The sequence below is a fragment of the Lagopus leucura genome, unplaced genomic scaffold (genome assembly GCF_019238085.1).
Source record: "Lagopus leucura isolate 7727_CA_CO unplaced genomic scaffold, USGS_WTPT01 Super-Scaffold_100157, whole genome shotgun sequence".
NCBI lineage: Eukaryota > Metazoa > Chordata > Aves > Galliformes > Phasianidae > Lagopus > Lagopus leucura.
In genome coordinates, this window is record NW_024962334.1 from 36,093,702 (window position 1) to 36,113,783 (window position 20,082).

General features: G+C 43.5%; 1 protein-coding gene across 2 annotated transcripts; it reads right to left on the reverse strand.

The window, feature by feature from the left end:
* Positions 1-372: 372 nt before the first annotated feature.
* MAP3K8 (mitogen-activated protein kinase kinase kinase 8) lies at positions 373-18,512 on the reverse strand. Of its 2 annotated transcripts, none has more exons than XM_042889144.1 (9): positions 18,456-18,512; positions 16,501-16,625; positions 15,220-15,580; positions 12,378-12,542; positions 10,597-10,858; positions 7,650-7,756; positions 4,108-4,260; positions 3,235-3,481; positions 373-1,707 (listed from the first exon to the last, which is right to left on the reverse strand). In XM_042889144.1, the coding sequence occupies exons 2-9, from the start codon at positions 16,533-16,535 to the stop codon at positions 1,574-1,576; spliced, it is 1,464 nt and encodes a 487-aa protein (XP_042745078.1). In that variant the 5' UTR covers positions 16,536-16,625; positions 18,456-18,512; the 3' UTR covers positions 373-1,573. The 2 variants fall into 2 exon arrangements, with proteins under 2 accessions (XP_042745078.1, XP_042745079.1); XM_042889145.1 differs by lacking the exon at positions 18,456-18,512 and adding an exon at positions 18,077-18,381.
* Positions 18,513-20,082: the final 1,570 nt, after the last annotated feature.

Below are 20,082 nucleotides of genomic sequence, written 5' to 3' on the forward strand. Positions count from 1 at the left end.
GTACTCCCCTGAACAGCTCTCCTCAAAGCTGATGGCCGTCTAGAGATTTGCAGCCAGCAATGGGCAGCTTGGCTATTCCCATCTGGTTTGGGTTTGTTTTTTTTTTTGCAGAAATTACCATCAGAACTTAAGTGGTGCATGTTGCCCACATCTGCTGTGCAAGATTCAGGCAGTCCAGAAGGAGTGTGGTGTTCCAAGAGTAAGGTTTTGTCAGAAGCATTAATTGTTGGTTCCAAGTCCAAAATCTGTTAACAGCACCCTCCACCCAACACTTCAGCATGTGGAACAATGCATGTAGTGTAACCGGGTTGTGGAAGGAGACATACAGGGTCACAGCCCCACACTGCTTTCAAAGAACACAGCGACCACTTCTCAAGGCACTGAGCTGGATTTATTCATTCGACCATATCAGTATCAAACTGGAAATAATCTGTTTAAGATTACATGTTAGAAAGGAGCAGCATTAAATAATGGATGTATGAAAAAGAGACTGTGCTTCAGAAAAGATTCAGTGTACAACATACATAGTATGCCATTTTAACAAAAATGCTTAAAAAGAGTCATCCTAAGCATCAAAGAGAGTTTTATAAAAGTTTACGTTCTCATCCCATGGGATGTACAGAACTATGCAGTTTGCATAGTTTTACTATCATCCAAAACATCGTGTTTCAAATGTATGAGGCACAGCAAGAACAATATAATTCCATTTCCATAGGAACATAAACACAGCTTGTCACTAATGACACGCTTTCCAAACCGTAGCGCTCACGCCAATCATACACAAGTTTAAAGCATTAAAAAGCAAGAGACTGGAGATTGCCCACTGTTACCAGTATGAACTGACACTTGCCCTACCCTTGAAAACTAGCTGAGATATCCTTGCAGTAGCTGCAACATTAAAAGCTGGCGGAGGCAGGGCCAACTTGCTGTGCCACTCCCAGAGCTAACAGATACAGCCAGATACTCCCTCTGCCCAAGGAGCAGGGGGACAGGGAAGATACAAAGCTAAAACATATCTGTAACCAAGTGATGCTTTGACTCCAGAGACACCTGATATAGAAACTAGCTCAGCTTGAGGAAGCTCCTGATTTACATTGAGAACAACCAGAGACTGGCCAGGTCTCAAGACTGAAAAAAGACTTTTTGGGGGAATGTTTTCACTAAGGACAGCTCAGACAGACCAGATCTTATGGCCCGCATGCTCTTTTTTTTTTTTTTTTTTTCTTTTTTCTTTCTTTTTTTTTTTATGGCAATACTTGTAAGCATATCATATAAGCTTTACAAAAGTGTAAGGCCCAGCACAGGAAGGTCCCCCAGAAGAAGACATTCCTGCAGTGTTCTTTTTGTTGTCTTCTTGTTGTTCAGCCAGTAGATGCACCAATACCATTGCTTGAGATCAGCTTATTAGAGTCCCTAGGGGCTTAGCTTAATCATCTGTGCAATTACAAACTATTCACATTTTACAGCCTACAATGGCAATATTTTTATGTACAGATTTGAAAATCAAGTCTTAAAATCAAGTTTTAAGAGGTAGAGGTCCATTTCTGACCTTCTGATAGAAAACGTTATTGGGTCAGTCATATTCTAATGCTGGTGGTGCCCTAACAATATTGAAGTAACCAGCAAGAGCTCCAAGGTCTATGTAAAGTGATCTTTGCCTCTTTACCAGGTCTGACTCCTCCATGCTCCCAGTACACAATGAGGAATCTAAAAAGAAAAGACACAAAGCACGCCATTATTGCACAGATAGCGCATCAAAGCAATTTCATAGTTAAAGGCATTATTGGAATGATTAGCCTAGCATTTGCTTTTATTTGTTTGTGGTTTAGAAAGCTTCATTTTTAAAGCCAACATAAAATAAATCTCATATAAAATAAAATGAAAGATAACAAATCAACCCACAAATCCAGGACAAAGAAAAGTAAGCAGCTTGGTACTGCAAATAGCAAGTGTGCTCAGTTGCAAAAAAAAACCCTGTCTGCTGGCACAGCTAGAGAGAGCTTCCTCATTCTCTGTGCCACAGCGCTGAAGGAGAGTTTGGTGCAAGAAAAAACTGCTAGTTTTCTGACAGTCAAGAATTCCCCTTCATTACAGGGGACTTTTCATTTAAGTAAACGACATCCTCTTTGTGACAGTGTAGAACAAACCTGGGACTGTCTGTCTCTGATTATTTTCTTTTAAGTCAAGGTCTGAAGAAACTTTGCAGCTGCAGAACTCCCCTGAATACTTGTGCAATGAGTGTCTTGGAATCTCAAGCACCTAAATTAGAGTTCCAGTGTAATGGTCAAATATTCTTTCATCTTCAAAAGAATTGACTGAGATAGCCTGTGCTGGTCATAGGATTATGCACCCATGAGGCAAAATCCAGAAGGAGCAACACCACTATAGATGTAAAGGCAGTGATTACTTTAAATGTTTCATTTCAACAGTTACTCATTAGCGCACCCAAAATTTTGCACAGGTATCTCTTCAAGTAATTAGTGCAATTAAATGAACCACTTGTCTGGGCTCATTTTATAAATGCCCTTTATCAGGGTGATCCTAATATATTTTAGAAGTAGAAGAAAAGCATTTTGAAGCCTGCTAGTAAGTTGCTGACACCAAAATTCCCTTGAGCTTGATACTATCTGAGGCCACATATTTATGGGCTTTTTCTTTTTGTTTGTTTGTTTGTTTAACTGGCTCGTGTGTTATCCTTCATAGAGCAATTATCAATGCACAAGGGAGCTGAATTCCATCCTGCAGTCATTGCACTTTTTAAAACAAAGGGCTTGTGCTGTTGACAGCATCATTACAGTTAGATTTTGTGTGTGGCTTATCTTTAAGGAGGCATAAAGTATTTATTTTCATGGCAGCTGTTGAAACTTTGCTTGCTGAAAGACAAATCGCTGACATAAATAAAACACCTGTAATATAGGGATGCATTTAGTCATCTTGGGACAACAATCTATACTTAATGAAAAACTGCCCCAAATGACTGCCAAGGCCTTTTCATGAGCCAATTCTTCTGGAGCCGCAGAATTCAGGCTAAGTTCTCCTGCTGAAGTCAATGAGTGTTTTACATAACACCTAATGAGTGCTGGGTCTGACCTAACCTGATTGGGATTTCTACTGATCTCCTTCCAGAAGCTTTTTGAGTTTAGCTCATTTCCAAACACTTTGTCAAGCTGAAGTTTGACACAATGTAAAATCTACAGAGTGCAAGGTAAGGCTGCAAGGTAAGGTATTACTTACCTGTAATGTTTTCTGGCAACTGCAGCTCCTTCCTTGCAAGTAGCCTTTTCCTTTCAAACAGTGCTGAGTCCAAACTCTGGCAACGTGGCTGGTCTTCTGGGGGTGGGTGTAAAGCTTCATGTTTCAATAACTCTGCTGCAGACAGTCTATGGTTAGGATTCCTTTCTAGAGCTGCTTCTAACAACTCCCTCATGGAAGTGCTACAGTCTTCAGCAATGTCCTCTAAAGGGGGAGCTTGTTTATGTATCTGTTGGAATTATAATAATAACAAAGACTACTGATACAGTTACTGCAAAAACAATTGAAAAAGAAGTCACAAATAATCACCTTGGTGATCTGGGAATTCCTCATTTACAACTTACCACCTCTCCAAGCTAGTATAATCAAGTAGAACATAATATGTAACAACAGCAAATCCACCTTTTATCAGATGTTATCATAAATTTTAAAACTCATAGCAATTCTAAGAAAGTATAAAATCCAGTGCAGCACAAATTCACCAGACTTTTGTACCACAGCATGTGAACTACAGAATCAAGCTCTTTTTATCTGCAGCTTCTAAGCAAAACAGACCAACAGTGGGACAGAGATGAACTTGTTCCAATCAAGTTTCACCCTGTTCTATCCCTGTTCTTGCAGGAAGCCCAAGGCTTGTCAACTTGTAACAAAACCGCAGAGATTACTCCAGCTCAGTTTCAGCCTTCCACTAAATGATCAAAACCTACTTCTTCCCTCCCTCCCCCAAAGCAAAAAGGATGATATCATCTCTCTGACAAATATTTTGACAGTCTTTATATGACTGAAGCTTTCCCAACAAGAGTACAGGAGCCCCTTCAATGAAAGCAGAGATATGGTTTTTCTAAGGGCACTCACAATATAGAGGTAGGATGGATATGCAGAACGAGGATATCTGTTCACCCAGGGCGGAATGCCAGTTTGCATGTGAATAATAGTAGCTCCCATGCTGTAGATGTCTGCTTTGGTTGTGTGGCCTCGGCACAGGATAACTTCGGGGCTCATGTAAATCTGTGAAACATAGCAAAAAAAAGACTATCAGCAGTGGAAAACAATAAGCAATGACCAGCCATGATAAGTTGCGATTTGAAACCCACACGACAAATCCCTCTGATACCTGCAGCCTAGAGACCAAGCACCAGCTGGGGAACAGATTTTCTGCTCTGTTACACTGAACAATACACAACTGTTTGGGCAGAACTGGCTTTCTCTCCACTCATTATCCAATAACCAGCACGGTGGGGAACCACCCTAAGAAATGGGGCAGCGAAGCACAAGCCAGGTCTAAGGTATGGCACAGATTAAAAGTCAGCTCCTGCTGTGTGACCAAGCCCCAGAGCAGCTATTAAGGCAAGCGTCTCTCTCCCACTTCTTTTTAAACCAGAAATTCCTAAAACCTAAAACTAATTTCTAAACCAGAAATTCCTTGCCGTCCAAGTTATGGTTTCCATCCAAAATTTTCCTCAGAAAAGCTGAGCTTTGTCAGAGCAGTTGAAGCACTCTGAGGGCACCTCCCTGCCGGCTGAGCTGGGGTGAGGAGAGCTGAGATGCAAGAGGCACTGCCTGCCCACCGCTGCTGAGCACCTGGCCATGCGCAGGGCGAAGGTTTCAGCACCGAAATGCCCTGGTTGTCGCTCCTGGTTTCCACTTTTCCCTCACCCAATTGCCCTCTGAAGGAGCCAAACAGATCTTTGATTAGTTCATGTCACCCTGCCACAAAGAATCACATTAAAAGCCATTAATTGAGACAAGGGCAGGAAGTTAAATCATCGCCGCATTGCTGGCCTGCTTGCTACCAGATGGAGAATGGCCGCAAGGCTCACGCAAATACCATGGAATATTTCCCAGTAAATCACACATCACATCTGCAACCAGAGCTGTGAACTGGAAGCACACGCCCAGAAGCACGTCTGGAGCTGCTACTGACTCCTGTCCATTGCCCTCCTCAAAGCTGTGGTAGAAAGAGGCATCTGCCACAATTAAGTCTCACAAAGACCAAAGAGCAGAATCCCATTTTTATGAAATAAGTAATTACAACTGCATACAATGCAAACAATGCAACTACAGTGAAATCGGTACGGATGAAAAGCAGTTACTTTCATGAGGAAAAAGGATGCTGGAAGTATAACCTGTCTGCAGTTACAGTCAGAGTGTGAGAAAGGTCAAGACACACCCCGATTGCACAAGGACAAAAAGCAAACATGAGATGTGCACCCACACTGTGATTTCAGACTGATTTCGTCTGGCTTGAGCTCAGCTGCCATCAAGGTGGGCAGCCCAACCCCCGATCCTGTCACACTGCCACTGCTCTCTGCTGCTGGGCTGGCAACCCAGCCATATCAGCCTTTTTTTTTTTTTAAACACTGTGCTAGTTTTAGTTTAGCATTCTTGCGAATTAACCACACCCTCGATATTTAAATACCTCAGCAACATTTGCAGCTGAAGCTTGTGCAATTTAACAGTGACAGAAACATGGCACAGTACGTAGCTAGTACCTAGACCCTCAGAGGAGAACACTAACTCCAACTGTGGCCTCCTGAGTGAAAACCAGTCCCGGCCAGTGCAAAAGGAGCCAGGCAGTTCCTATGAAGGAATCTGCACGGCAGCAATACAGCCCTAACAAGGGGATGTCATTACACAGCCATATGCAGAAACAGCCCTCCTGGACAACAGCTGCACCACTTCTTAAGGCTATGTAACGGAGGTGTAAAGCTCAGGAGGACTCTGGAGCAAGAGATGAGATCTTACATGGAAGAAACAATGAGAAAACAGTGCTGTGCATCTGAAGAAAGCATTTGCAAATGACTAGACTCCACAAAGCTCAGCATGAGTGCTGTGGGTCTCGTGAGCACAAAAACTCATATGCTAGCATTCACAATGTTCCTGTAAGTCTTCGACTGGAATTTCAGCATCTCTTCTCCCGGTAATCTTTCCACAGCCTACTTGTCACCCAGCGTGCTGCGGCAGAGCACCAGATGGCCAGTTCTGAAAACCAGCTGCCCCTCTACACCACTCTGTAGGATACAGCACACCACAGGACCCTGCATGTTTTAGAGCTGCATGGACTGTCTGCTTTCTGTGGGCATGACTGCAGGTGCTCAACAATGCAAACCCATTTTTCTTCCTGAAAGGGAAGGATAAGTGTTTCTCACAGTTGTGCTTCCCAACATTAACTTGACCTGTCCTCCAACAGCCAGGGTTGGACCATCACCTGCTCCACAAACCTGCAAACTGCCCATCTAAAACAACTCTATCCTTGGGAAATTATATAGCAGGGCTTCCATCTCATTTTTTCTATCATGTCCCTTCCCCTCCTTTTTTTTTTTTGATTCTTATTAATAGCATGCACGCACCCACACAAATGATCAAAGCACATACATTAAATGCCAAAAAGCACATTACTTCCAATACAGTAAGCATTTTAAACTCTTAACTCCTCTGACAACACAAACAAATGCCTGAGTATTTTCCCAAATATTCTGAAAACAAAAATCAAACAAGCTTGGCATTCTGTGAAATATGAGTTTATCCTACCCTTCCAAGGAAGCAAGATGCTCTGTCAGTTACATGAGTATCTCCTCTGTACACATGCCTATGCTGTGAAAGAGCATCAAAATAGTAAGTGCCAACAGTTTAGCTGTAGTGTTTCCTGTAAACAGCCTCCTGTGGCAACAGAGAGCAAGCAAAGGCCCCTTTGTAGCAGCTATCCAAGCTAATTGCTGCTGCTTCGCTGTTTGCTAAATTGCCAGTCTGGAAACACTTTGGTATGAGAGTACTCAAATGGTGAGCAGGACCTCTCTGCGTGTTCAGAGTCCAAGTCATTGAGAATGTTTAAAGCCCCTGCCTCCTTTGCTGTAACACCTAAGCATTTTACCAGATAATCATCAACCACGCAGTACATAATCTCCATAGGACATAAGGACTACAGACATGTGGGAAATGCTAAAGAACCCACAGGTTTGTTGTTTCTGTGGTTTCAAAGGTGGAGTGCTCAGCAGGTCACCCCAGTCAATGGCTTGTATCTCGGGAGAAATCTTTGACAGAGCAAAGAACTAAATTCCAGTCTGAAGCATCTCTGACCAACAGCTGGTGCACTGCAAACCACCCCCCCAGCACACTGTTCCTTTGTTTGGCTTCAGAGCATCCCGACTTCCTCCTTGACTTCATGTTGAATAATCACTAACAGGTGGGACAGCAGGGAAGCTAACACAGCTTTCAAAGTGCAACACCTGACTCCACTCAGCAAGTTAAAAAAAAAAAAACAAACATTAAAAACTTACAAACAAATATTAACATCAAGTAATATATGTATTTACTCTCAAGCTCCAAAATTGAATGTGGGCATCACAGTAATAGGAGTGATACAACACACAGATTTTTTTGTCCCTCTTTTGTCTTACCTCTGTTCCTCTAAGGTCTTTGGGATAGTAAATGTCCTCAGTCATTTGAACACTTAAGCCAAAATCCACCAACACGGCCTTAGTTGACATAAACACAATGTTGCTTGCTAAAAGAAAAACAAAAAAGTGGCATTTAAGGTTCTAGCATGTTGGGCATTTATTTCACAATGTGACTGTTTCATTTGGATGTTTGCCTGAAACAGGAGGCCAGCACAACCAGTCCCAACAGCCAGTCCTTCTGCTAGCCAGAACATGTCTGTTAGTGATCCAAGACCAATTTTTAATTATATCTCAGAAAATCAAGCAAGACTGGTTTGTTTAAAAGCAGAAATTAATGTCTGGTCATTTTTCTAACAAAACAAAACAAAAATAAAATAGAGTGAGAAACAGAGAAAATGGCTGAAGGCAAAGGATCAAGCTGGGGGATTGATGGAGATCTCTGCACAGCCAGTCTGCTGGCTTGCTCTGAAGAGCCTTCCTGTCTCCAGAGTTGCGAGCATGCTGTGCAACTATTGCTACAGACAACAAAACTGTGGTCACCAAGGGATTTCTTAACACTAGCAAAATAAATAAGAACTGAGGCCCCTCCACAGCCACCATACCTGTCAGCAACAGTGGCTCAGCATAATGAAAGAAGATAAATGCAAAAGTAAGAAAAGGCAGAGTTTCCTGTCTGAATTGCAGCACTATCTAGGAGCTTCATTCACCTTCCTTCATCAAACTCTGCCTAAGGCACAGTGTACTCAGAGACTTTCTCTGCAGCTGTATTTCTGATCAAATATTTATGAACGTAATGCTTCTTTTTAAGTCTTGAGAAATTCTTATTCATTTCTTCTGCAGCTACATATAAGTCTCCAAGTTATGCAAGAGAAATATATTTTCCCCCCAAAGCAAACAGTGGAGTCAGGTGATTTCCCATCTTGACAGTGCCCGCCGTGGCCCGCCGATACAATGGGAAGAAACAGAATTTCATTGCACTATACTGATTCCTCAAGTAATCTCCCAGAAAACTGCTTACTTACAAGTGCTATGAATAAATGAATAAATCAGTAATTTTAAGTATAACTATGAAGATACAGATTTTACACAACACATAAAAAAATCACGTAGAATGCAGCATTGCCATAAACGTGGCAAGTTTTGCTGCCTCCTTGGGATTGCATTAAACTCCAGCTTCTGTCAGGCTCTGCGTCACTTCTTGTGTGACACAGCTGAAAAAGCCCAACACTGACCCTACACTCAATTAAGCCACAACAACCCCAGGCAACATTACAGGCTTGGGGCAGAGTTTCTGAAAGACTGCATGGAAGAAATGGGCCTGGCAGTGTTGGTCAATGCTCAGCTAAACACGAGCCAGCAGTGTGCCCAGGTGGCCAAGAAGGCCAATGGCATCCTGTTTTGTATCAGAAATAGCTGGCAGCAGGTGCAGGGAGGTGATTGTCCCCTTGTACTCAGCTCTCGTGATTTAACAGCTTGAAGGGTTAAAACAACCCACTGATCTACTGCTAAAATCCAACAGAAAGTGGTTCCTCCTTCTTGGCTCAAGGAAGCCTTTCTCTCACTAAAATCCCAATCCCCCATACGTCAGCATGACGGACTCAACAAAAGAGGATTCAATCAGGAAGAAATCAGATGTATGGGGACTTTTTCTATGTCAGGTATCTGAGGCGGAGCACTGGGTAGTATTCCAAATAAACCTTTTACTAACATAACAGAATAACAACTGTTGGAGTTGGAAGGGACCTTTAAAGGTCATTTGGTCCAACTCTCCTCCAAGGAACAGGGACACCTACAGCTTGATCAGGGTGCTCAGAGCCTTGTCCAGCCTGACCTTCAGTGTCTCCAGGGATGGGGCACCCACCATCTCTCCTGTTCCAGAAGGCACTGGTAATTCCTAATAATCATCCTGTCAACTAATTATTCTAACACTTTAAGTTGAATATTTCTATTTTACACACACAGAAAAAAAAATCTACTTTAAGCAAAAATAAATTTACAGAGGAAATATGTCTTAATTAGAAACACTCTTACTAGAGTGGCAGGCAGATTTTATCTATTTGCAGTGGGGAGGAGATACTGGGAGGAATAGTATTCAATATTAAATTATATGCAGTGCATTAAAGATGTATGATAAAGCAATTAAATATGATTCCAATAATTTTATTTTTAGTATCAATATATTTTGATGATTTACACAAGTTAATGCCCAGGGGATTTTAAAAACAAACAAGTTGAAATTTGAAATAATTGTTAAAAGAAAAAAAAAACAATAGAAATTACGTATTTAGTTCCAAAACGGAGTCAAACTGAGGAACAGCCATGTACAGGCACAGAACTACTAAAAGCAGGCACAAGAAGAAGACAGGGAAGATTTAGGTTGGATGTCGGGGAAGTTCTTTATCAAGAGCATGGTGAGGTGCTGGAACAGGCTGCCCAGAGAGGCTGTGGGATGCCCCAAGGTGTTCAATGCCAGGTTGGATGGGGCCCTGGGCAGCCTGGTCTAGTATTAAATGGGGAGGTTGGGGGCCCCGCCTGCAGCAGAGAGGTTGGAGTTTGAAGATCCTTGAGGTCCCTTCCAACCCAAGCCATTCTATAATTCTAGGAAGGGAAATATTTAGGGCAAATTTCCACAGAAAGAAGCAAACTTCTGGCTTAATGCACATGCACTCTGATAATTTTGCTCAAACTTCTTTTGATTTTTATTTCAAATCTGTATTGCTCAAGAAAGGCAAAGGACCGATGACTTTTGAATCATCCTCTCTATTAACATAGCAGTAAATAGCGTATATAACTTATCTGAAGAACCGACCTTGTTATCTGTTGGCATGATCCAGTTTCTCCGTCCCTGTGATGCAAGGCTACGCACCCCACCTCTGTAGCAGGCTTTTAGGAGAGCCCCACCCCGATCTGGAACAGAGAGCACCCCCAAGGAGCAGAGCACACTTACGTTTGATATCATGATGGATAATCCTTTTGGAGTGGAGAAAGTCGAGCCCTTTCAGGATATGCTTTGTCACCCAAATTATTTCAAATTCTCGCATAGGCCCACAGCTCTCCAGCTTCTCCATGACAGATCCTCCCTCCCCAGCTTCCATGAAAAGATGAATGGTCTCATCCCACAGAATAGCTCCATATAATTCAGCAATGTTTTCATGACGGAAACATGCCTGTATTTCTACATCTGATGGTTTGAACTGTTCCACTGGCACCTAGGAGGTGGAAACAGAACCACATAAAAGCAGCTCAAAACCCAGGTTATTTATACTAACATTAGTTTTCCTATAGATTAAAATGGAAGAAGGAAGCAAAGGGCTCTTAACTACTTGTTTAAATATGAAGCTTTATTTTGATCTTGTGCTTTATTCTTTTCTAATCCAGATAGATCCTGTTCAAAAATAAGAGAATTTTTGGAATCTTGCCTTAATAAAAAGTGCAGTCTTCCAGAAAAAGCAATGTAGCAAGAGTTATTCCCGTCAAAAACGGGTGGTTGTTACGCAAAAGCTCTATGCAAACTTCCTGGTGAAGGAGATAAAAATCCCACTGCTTTTTTAGCTAGCTTTGTGCAGCCTCATCCGCTCTACGAGAACTGTACACGCTTTTGACATGTGGATCAGTGCTTGCAGCACAACAATGCTCAGCACGGTCTGCAGACTGACAGTACTCCACACTGTTACTGACCTTGTTTAACTCCTTATCAGCCTTATTTTATGGCTTCTGAGAAAGGAAATCTGCTTTAAAGTGAGCACTCAGCAACACTTTATTTATTTTAAAAGTACTGATGGCAGATTATTAAAGCAATAGGCAATGTTTGTTTACACTCAGGAAGGCTATTATCACTCTTTTTATTTTCTGCCCCTCAGGCTTGTGGCTGTGAAGCAATTAACACACTAATAATTTTAGTGCAGTGAGAAATACTTTTTGCACATTCAGAAACATTAGATAACTTTAACCCTGCAGTGGGTTATGCAGGACTGGCAAACTAAATCCTTTTCTAGGCCCATAGGTTTGGCAGAAGGGCAGGACATACAACTCCCTGCCTATTCTGTTGCACATAGAAGGCAGGTACTTATTCACGAGTGGCGGGGTATAAACAAGCATACCACTTGAGTTTTTGCTGACCCTCAATTCAGAATAGTTCATTGACAGGTGATGTTAAAAGAAAACACAGGCTTGCATTAACATAGAGGGGTGGTCAGCAATCTCCTAGAGACTTCTCTCAAGCTTATGCTGAGTTAGTGTCCAAAACACCATGAGATCTGCACATAAGCTGAGGTCACTATGACATAAATGCCATTGCAGTAACAAAAACACATGTTTGAAAGCCTCAGTTGAAGGGTGGGATCCCAGAATAATCTGCAGAGGTAGGGTTTCGTTATCATCTCCAGCAGGGACATGATTCGATGTTGATACATTACTGCCACAATTACTGCTGGACAAGCATAAATTCTTCCATTTACCCCAGGCACAGTTGCAGAGGGTAGCAGGCCTGCCCACAGGACAGCTATACAGGCTTCCAGACACTTCCACAGCGCTTAAACTTTTTAAGTCTCAAGGCTGAAAACAAGTTAACAATTAAAAACATTCATTTCTCTTGCTTTACGTAGGCCAAAGGAACACAGGCAATATTCAGCCCAGTAGTGGAATGTAATGCAGACACATTTAAAAATACACTACATGCTCCATGTCACACAGTATCTGCACATAGATAAAGCTCCTGAACTAACATACCAGTTTACATGCCATCCGTTTCTTGGTTTCTCTGTCTTGGGCCAAGTACACCTTCCCAAAAGCTCCTCGTGGAATAAAGTCAGAGCCAATATTCCTATAAGTCAGCTTCCACGGAAACAGGAGCACATCCGAGTCAATCTGATAGCGGCCATTCTTGGGAGTGATCTGTGGAGTTAAGTTACAATGAAATAATAAATCACTCTGAAGTTAAAACTACATCAAGTCCAATTAATCTTATACATGGGATGGAAAAAAAATATATGTTGCTTATGAATGTACACAATGCACGCAATCTGTTCAGCAGTCTTTATTTAGAAACACCAAATGGGAACAGCATGTGAGGTGTGGCATCCATTCACAGCCCAGGCATCCACGTTTCTCTCAAGTGACTAACTCACAAAGTGTAAGTTGCAATTAATTGTCTTGAAACAACAACAGCAGCTGGGTTAATGAAATTACCCACCTCTTGTTATTAGATTTACCCGCACATGTTTGCCCTTCCTGCAATCTGCTAACTTGTTATGCCACATAGCTGTTACTCACAGGCTATCTTCTATGATGTGAGCAAGAGTTTCAGCATTTCCTAATATCAAATGGACTGCTAGAAGAACTTCAATTTTCCATCTCGTATCAGAATTTCTGCTGCTTACGAAGCAGTTGAAGAAGTCTGCTGTGATTTCACCAGCTACCTTCTTGCAGTTTTACTTTGCAGCTGAAAAGTGACTGGGAGTCACACTATCTGTTTTAGGTGGTCATGCATAGAGAGCTTTGGGTCTCTGCACCGTCACCAGGGCAAGGAGGTTCCTCTACGAAGTGGTCCTGAGCATCCAAGTCAGTATCTTGCTCTGAATCACCCTTTGGAAGAGCTCCTTCCCTCTGCACATGCCAGAGATCAAACTCCTAACTGTAGTGATGGAAGTCTTGCTTCAGGTTTTATGTTGGTTCTGAAGTCTCTTCATATTCTCTTAGCTAAAACAGCACTAATGTTTCCAGCAAATATGCTTCTTATTAAACCAGGGATATACAGCATCACCGCTAAACAGAATATTGTTAACCTGTTTACTGACGGGTAACCAAGATGCTTAAAGACATATAAAAGTAGATCAAAGATATTTATCACTGTCTGTCACATGGTCTCACTGTGCTCAGCTCTTCTGTGGCCCTTTGTAAGATAACAACATCTCAGAAGATTACCGGTTTTAGATTTAAGATGTCACGCACAGAATCTGTGCTTTACCTTGGTGGTTTTGATTTAGGAAAGTATCTAAAGCTGGCACTTGTGACTAGTATTTAAATATGTGAAATAAGTTCATTCTTAGTTAACTTTTGGGAAGATAAGTTCTTAAGTGATGTGGAAGGTGCCTTTTTAACACAAGCGCTTTGCTCAGGATGAGCAGAATGAGCCTCCCTGGTGCTTATTAGAACCAAGGCAAAAATTGTACCAGCTCCTGCACCTCCCCTACGCACTTCTATGTTTCACAGGCAGAAAGTAGCTAATCTGCATGTGTTACAACTGTCTAGTAAGCAACACGGATACAGGGTGGATCTGCAGAACAAAAGAGATCAACAAACAGCACACTGTTCGCATTTCAGCAGGCTTTGCATCAGACTAGATCCTTGCCTGACACTGAACTGAACATTCTCCTGTGGCTGTAGACTGCTGTCTTCCAGCTTAAAGAAACTCAGTGTGGGCACTCAGAGGCCCTTCACAGTGCAGTCTGTGGGGTAAGCAGACAGCCAGGAATGCTCCTGACCCTGGCTAAGGAGCGGCAGCTACATGCAGTGCAGATGTGCCTGTTGAAATGCATCCATTGGTGAGGCCCTGCCTTCAGTCCTCAGTTGCTCAATGAGTCACATGCACCTAATAACACCTGGTCCATACCAATTGTATGCATCTATAGAAATAATATCCAAGCAAAACAACTGTGAGTACATAAAACAGTGCCTACCCTAAGTATAGGACACATTTAATGTTAGTAATTGTCATTTCAGTGTTACAATTCAAGATGTGACCATTTTGCATTATTCCCTCAAAATCAGGATAACTCATTACGCTTTGCTGTTTCAGTGCTAAGAAACTGGCAAGGCTCAAGCAATGAATCCTCATGTACAAAACACACTGCATGCAAGAATTTTAGATTACACATCTAGAACATACTAAGAAAACAGCAAGACAAAAATATATGAATAAACTTCCATTTTATGATTGGTTGTTTCCAAAGCAACATTTTGATTTTACTAGCAGTTCAATGACACTAATATCCATAGGTGTTTATAGAAGAAAGGTCATTTTAGGAAAAAAATTCTTAACATCTCTCAAGACACCACATCTACGCTTGCATTTAGCATTGTGTGATATATTGTGTTTCTAAACATTGCTGTTGATGTTGTGTTACCATGTTTTGCAACCTTTTGTGCAGTTAATGAATTCAGAATAGATTCCAGACCTTTACTTGGGAATTGAGCGTAATGATCTCTGCTACTGCATGAGCAAAGGCACTGGAGAACTCCCAGATGCTCCTTGTAAGCCCTCACATCTGTGGCTTTTGCTTTCTTACTGCACGTATTAAACTTGCCTCCAGCACTGGGAAATGCCTTCTAATCTCCAGGCTACCAACACGCAACACAGACTGCATCTTTCTGAGCAGATGTTTCTTCACTGCTGCCTGGGACTGCAGGGGCTGGATCTGATGTCCCTAGGAATCCCCTCCAGGCTCAAGCTTCCTGTTACTGCTCAGTCTGCCTGTTGCTGCTGGGACTGGAGGTGATCTCCACTTAGATTCAGTAATAACTTGTAACACCTATACCTACTAATTTTCAAGTGAAAAGAAAAAAGACATACCATATTCAAGAGGATTCCAGATTCTTGCTGTCTGCATCCTTTAAATTGTTTTGCAGCGTTAGACACCTGATTTGCAAAAGCAAGCAGGTCTTCCACAGTCCCATATTTGACGGAGGACATCAAAGAAACCTCCCTCTCACAAAACAGTAAAGATTCTGCACGTTCTTCATTTTGATTTTCCTCTTCACACATCGTAATTAAGCTGTCCTCATAGACGGCAAGGTCTCCACCCGGATAAAGGTTTTCCATGATGTCTATCACTTCAGACATATTTAAATTAGTTAGCAACAAGTCAATTTCCTCTTTGCTATCACTACCCGTGCTCATATACTCCATTACTGTCCACTTTGCAAAACCACTCCTGAAAAAAAGAGAAATAAAACAAACCTGAGGACATTTTTTCATCTGAATCTACAGTAGCAAAGCAAGAAGGAAAAGAAGTGATCAGAGTGAGAGTAGTTCATTGTTACATGGTTAGATTTTTAAATTACTTTGTATTAAGAAAAGTCATAATGAGTAGAATGGGTATAGAAGAGAAGAAGAAAAAGTGTCCACTAACAACCTATTTTGGAAGTTATTTGTGAACTCTTCCAACCATTCAATTTTGGACTTTACATAAAGTTTCTCAGTGGAGGTAGTGACACAGTAAGGAAGCATGAGCCAGTTATGCTTTGCTGGATATGCAAAAATGGAGCACCCTCAGTGCCACTGCAAGGACTCATCATTTGGAAATGGATGACAAACAGGGATATAAATGTATCATATTAATTTATCCCCAAGATTTTGTGAACAACTTATGTGATGTGTCCAGAAAGAGCAGAAGATCACAGAGCAAAGCTAATAAGCATCCACCAGTAATAAACACCTGTTAGTATCACTGCATGAAGCACCATCCATCACCAGCTGAGGTACAACACCCACCTTTTCTGCAAATGACTGACTAGAATTAGACTTGAACTGAAATTCTTACCAATTTACGAAAAAAGTCAGAAATAGAGTTACTATGAAAGTAATGAACTTCTAAAGCAGTTTCAAGCACTTTACTATTCCTACTATCCCTTACTATTCCTAACAACAACTTTTAAGATACATCTCGGCCATTTGGCTGAAATGGACTTTAGCTCTAAGGAACTGGATTCAGCATCCCAAGAAGTCCTTTCTCGTCCCAGATTCCCAGATTGAACCAGAGTTATTCTACCCAAGTGAAAGGCATGTACACGATCAGCCATTACCATTCTTACACACACAGTTTTCAACACGTAAATGTCTAAGTGAACTTACCTTATATTTATCCCGGTTACATCACACAAAATCATCAAAAAGGTCTCAATATAATGGGTAAAGACGTCATGTTTCTCCAACCTGTATTTACCACCGATGATAGATTCAAAGTGTTCCTTTGCAGTCTATTAAAAAAGGCAAAACAAATAAAGCCATGGCACACCAGCTCAAGCAGAAGGACTGGTTTATGCTCATATGATCATTTGTTTCACAGGCTTCATGGAAAGTAAAAGTAGTAATCACAAGGCTGAGTGAGATAACAGGGGATTTTTTGCAGAAAAAGATGACAGCTAAAAAGAGTCAAGCTGCTGTATGATCACCCAGATTTCCAGGTACTACTGCAAAATAAGTTTTCCATGGTTAGGTCTGGAGTTTTATTCTCTCTGCCTCATGCTTGATGATAGCAAAGAAGAGACGAATCTTCTTCTCCTCCAGTAGCACATACCCCATTCAGAGAGCTCTCATTTCCCTTTTTCATAAACCACCTATTCTCAGTAAAAGATGACAAGCAAACAAAAAAATACTTACAAAAGAAAAAAAGAAAAGAAATAAGCACAACCTATTTATCTCAGGCACCACCAGCAGACTCAGTCCCCCGAGGTCATGAAGCAATGCAGCTTGCCCAGATACAGTTTCTGGTTATGATCACTATCTTACGTCCCCGCAAGGACGTGGAAGCTTTGCGGCACATATTTCTCATGGGCTGGAAGATGCTTACGTCAGCTCTAACGTCGAAGAAAAATGAGTAAATTGGTGCAGCTGGCAGAGAAATTCAGACCATGTGCTGCAAGCTCAAGAGGCAGGACAGGAAAACTCAGCATGGGCAGAACAAAAAACGGCATGAGAGAGCTGTGGTACCACATCCTCCCTTCCAAAGCCCTGTGATGGGCTGAGCAGCCTGCAGTCTACGTGCTGGCACCCAGTATCAGGGCACGGAGGGGGAACCCCCAAGCATTTATCTAGCAGGGTGCTGAGAGGGGTCAGGGTTTTGTCAGCCTACACCTATACAAGAACTAGCAGAAGCCCAAGCTGTTATCTAACCCCTAGCATCTCACCCTACCACGCTACTACCCTAAAAGCCTACAAGTGGTTACTCTCAATCATAGAGGAGATTTCTAGCCTTTGCCCCACAGCTGGGCTTTTATTTGTTGCTTTTATGATGCCGAATTATTGGGAGTAAAGAGAAAAGCATCAGCCAGTCTACTAACGGGAACTGTGGGGCTGCTTCTGAAGAGCAAGGCTGGGTTACACACCAACCTCGGGGGACTTTGTGCAGAAAAACACGAGCCTCCAGAGGCCTGTCCCTTGTGGGCAGAGACAAGTGAGCGCCACAATTAAACTAATTCACTCCTTGATAATACTTTCATACCATAGACCACAGTGCAGCTGACAGCAAATGCAGCTCTTCATAAGCTCTGTGCCTCAACATGTTCCCAAACCACAGCGTGAAGCTAACAGTACTCTCAATTCCATACCAACGCTTGTGTTGGGCACTTAAATAAAGCTTTAAGTCTTTCTGTACAACCCAGGTATCCGTCACTAATCACGAGAAATCACGTCACTAATAGTGTTCTACCTGTGTTCTCAGCGGGATTCAGGTTTTATCTCAGCTTGATCTCTCAGGTCAGTTGCTACAGCACGGGACTGCTTCTCCAATTCTGTCATTATTTCAACACCATCACATGAGCCGCCTGCCGGCCAAGAATTTATTTTTCCCGTTTATGACGAACGGCATTTCCTTAAAACGATCTTTCTGAGAAAAAGATCTCCTTAACGCGTCCTCATACCCGCCCTTCGCAAACAGCAGCAACCGCACAGCGGGGAGCGCAGCTCCGACGGCGCTGACCCGCTCACCCGCAGGACAGGGCTCCGCCGCCCCTCCCGCTCCGCAACGCCTCAGGTGCCGGCAGGTGCCGCCCGCCCAAGACCCCCGCGCCCCCCCGCGCCGGGCTTACCTGCGGGGCGCCGGCAGCCTCCCGCCCGTCCTCCCGCCCGCTCTCAGCCGGCGCCGCGGCCGCTCGGCCCGCAGCGGGAAGCCCCGGGGGCGGGCGGGGCGCGGGGCGGGCTCCGGCCGCGGTTTCTATTTCGCTTTACGGGAAGGCGGGAGTCAGCGCCGCCCCGCCGGGACGCGCCGCCGGAGCTCGGAAAAGCGGCGCGGTGTTTTCCGCACCCCACGCAGCGGCGGAGCGCAGCCTGGGGAGCTGTGTCTCGTCCCGCCGGCAGCGCTGTGAGTCCTGCCGCAGCGGGTCGCAGCCCCACGCGACCCAGAGCGTTGCACCCGTTCGGAACGCGAGCACGGTGTAAGCGTTAGCTAAATAAAAGTTGAGCTGGAAGTCTGGTGGAATTTAGGACAACAATGTGTAGGATTTGATGGCGGCATTCGGATTAAAATGCTCCGGGTGCCGGTACTGTTAGCTTGGCAGTTGATGCAGGGCAGCGCTTTGCTTCTCGTCCCAGCGGCGGTAACTCCGGCAGGGCTGTGCTGACCCGCGGCCTCTGCCGGTGTTTCATCGCGGAGGGAATGGCGCCTCTGGTCGCCGACCCTGCACCACGAGCAGCCGTGGGACGGAACCGCCACACCATCCCAGGAGACAAGCACTGCCTTTTCTGTCTATTATCTGCATTATAAAGGACTGTTTGCGTCCATTACAAAGCTTTCATTACAGATGTTTGGGACAGGCTCCCCTCAGGGCTTCAGTGTTGGGGCATGTGTGGCTTTTTTTCTGTTTGTTAGCCAGACACACTGAGTGCCCTGTCTGAAGGTCACAGGTACATCCCCTGCTATTCAAAACAGTTCAAAGTATGGCGCAGGTGGTGTTCTGGAGTGCTCAGGGACCACGATGCACCAGGACAGCAGCAGGACAGAGCATGCAGAACCCTTCCAGCAGCACTGACCTCTGCTTTCTCCTCCAAAACACACAGGTGATAAATACGTTGGCAAACCTCCACTAAGAAATACGCACCTTCTGTGTCAGGTTTGAACTTGTTCAGTGGTGCTATTTTGGGTGGGATGCCATCCAGAGGGACCTAGACAGGCTGCTCAGTAGGTACAGGAGAACCTCATGAGGTTCAGCAAAGCCAAGTGCAAGGTGTTGCGCTTGGTCGAGCCAACCCCAATAAGTGCATGCTTAGGGAGGTAAAGATGGAACACAGCCCTGCTGGAAAGGACCTGGGGGTACTGGTGGACAGCATATGGACATGAGCCCTCGCAGCCGTGTAAGGCAACTGTATCCTGGGCTGCATCAAAAGAAGCGTGCTAAGCAGGGCAAGGGAGGCGATCCTGCCTTTTCACTCTGTAGAGTGAGACCTCACCTGGAGTACTACATCCAGTTGTGGAGTCCTCAGTACAGGAGAGATGTAGACCTGTTGGAGTGCATCCTGAATAGGGCCACAAAAATGATGCCAGAGATGGAACACTTCTCCTACAAGGACAGGCTAGGAAAGCTATTGCTGTGCAGCCTGAAGAAGAGAAGGCTCTGGGGGATAGACTCTTTAATGGGGCTATGTCAGGGTAGGATGGGGGAAATGGTTTCAAACTAAAATAAAGGAGATTTATATTGGATATAGGGAATAAGTTTTTAC

What these genes read in the sequence shown, in the direction of transcription:
- MAP3K8 (XM_042889144.1), bottom strand. Translation starts at nt 16,535, where the DNA reads ATGATTTTGTGTGATGTAACCGGGATAAATATAAG. An exon ending in CTGGAATCCTCTTGAATATG is followed by an intron (nt 12,543 to 15,219) that starts GTATGTCTTTTT and finishes TTAACTCCACAG; the next exon opens with ATCACTCCCAAGAATGGCCG. An exon ending in TATCCATCATGATATCAAAC is followed by an intron (nt 7,757 to 10,596) that starts GTAAGTGTGCTC and finishes TTTTTCTTTTAG; the next exon opens with CAAGCAACATTGTGTTTATG.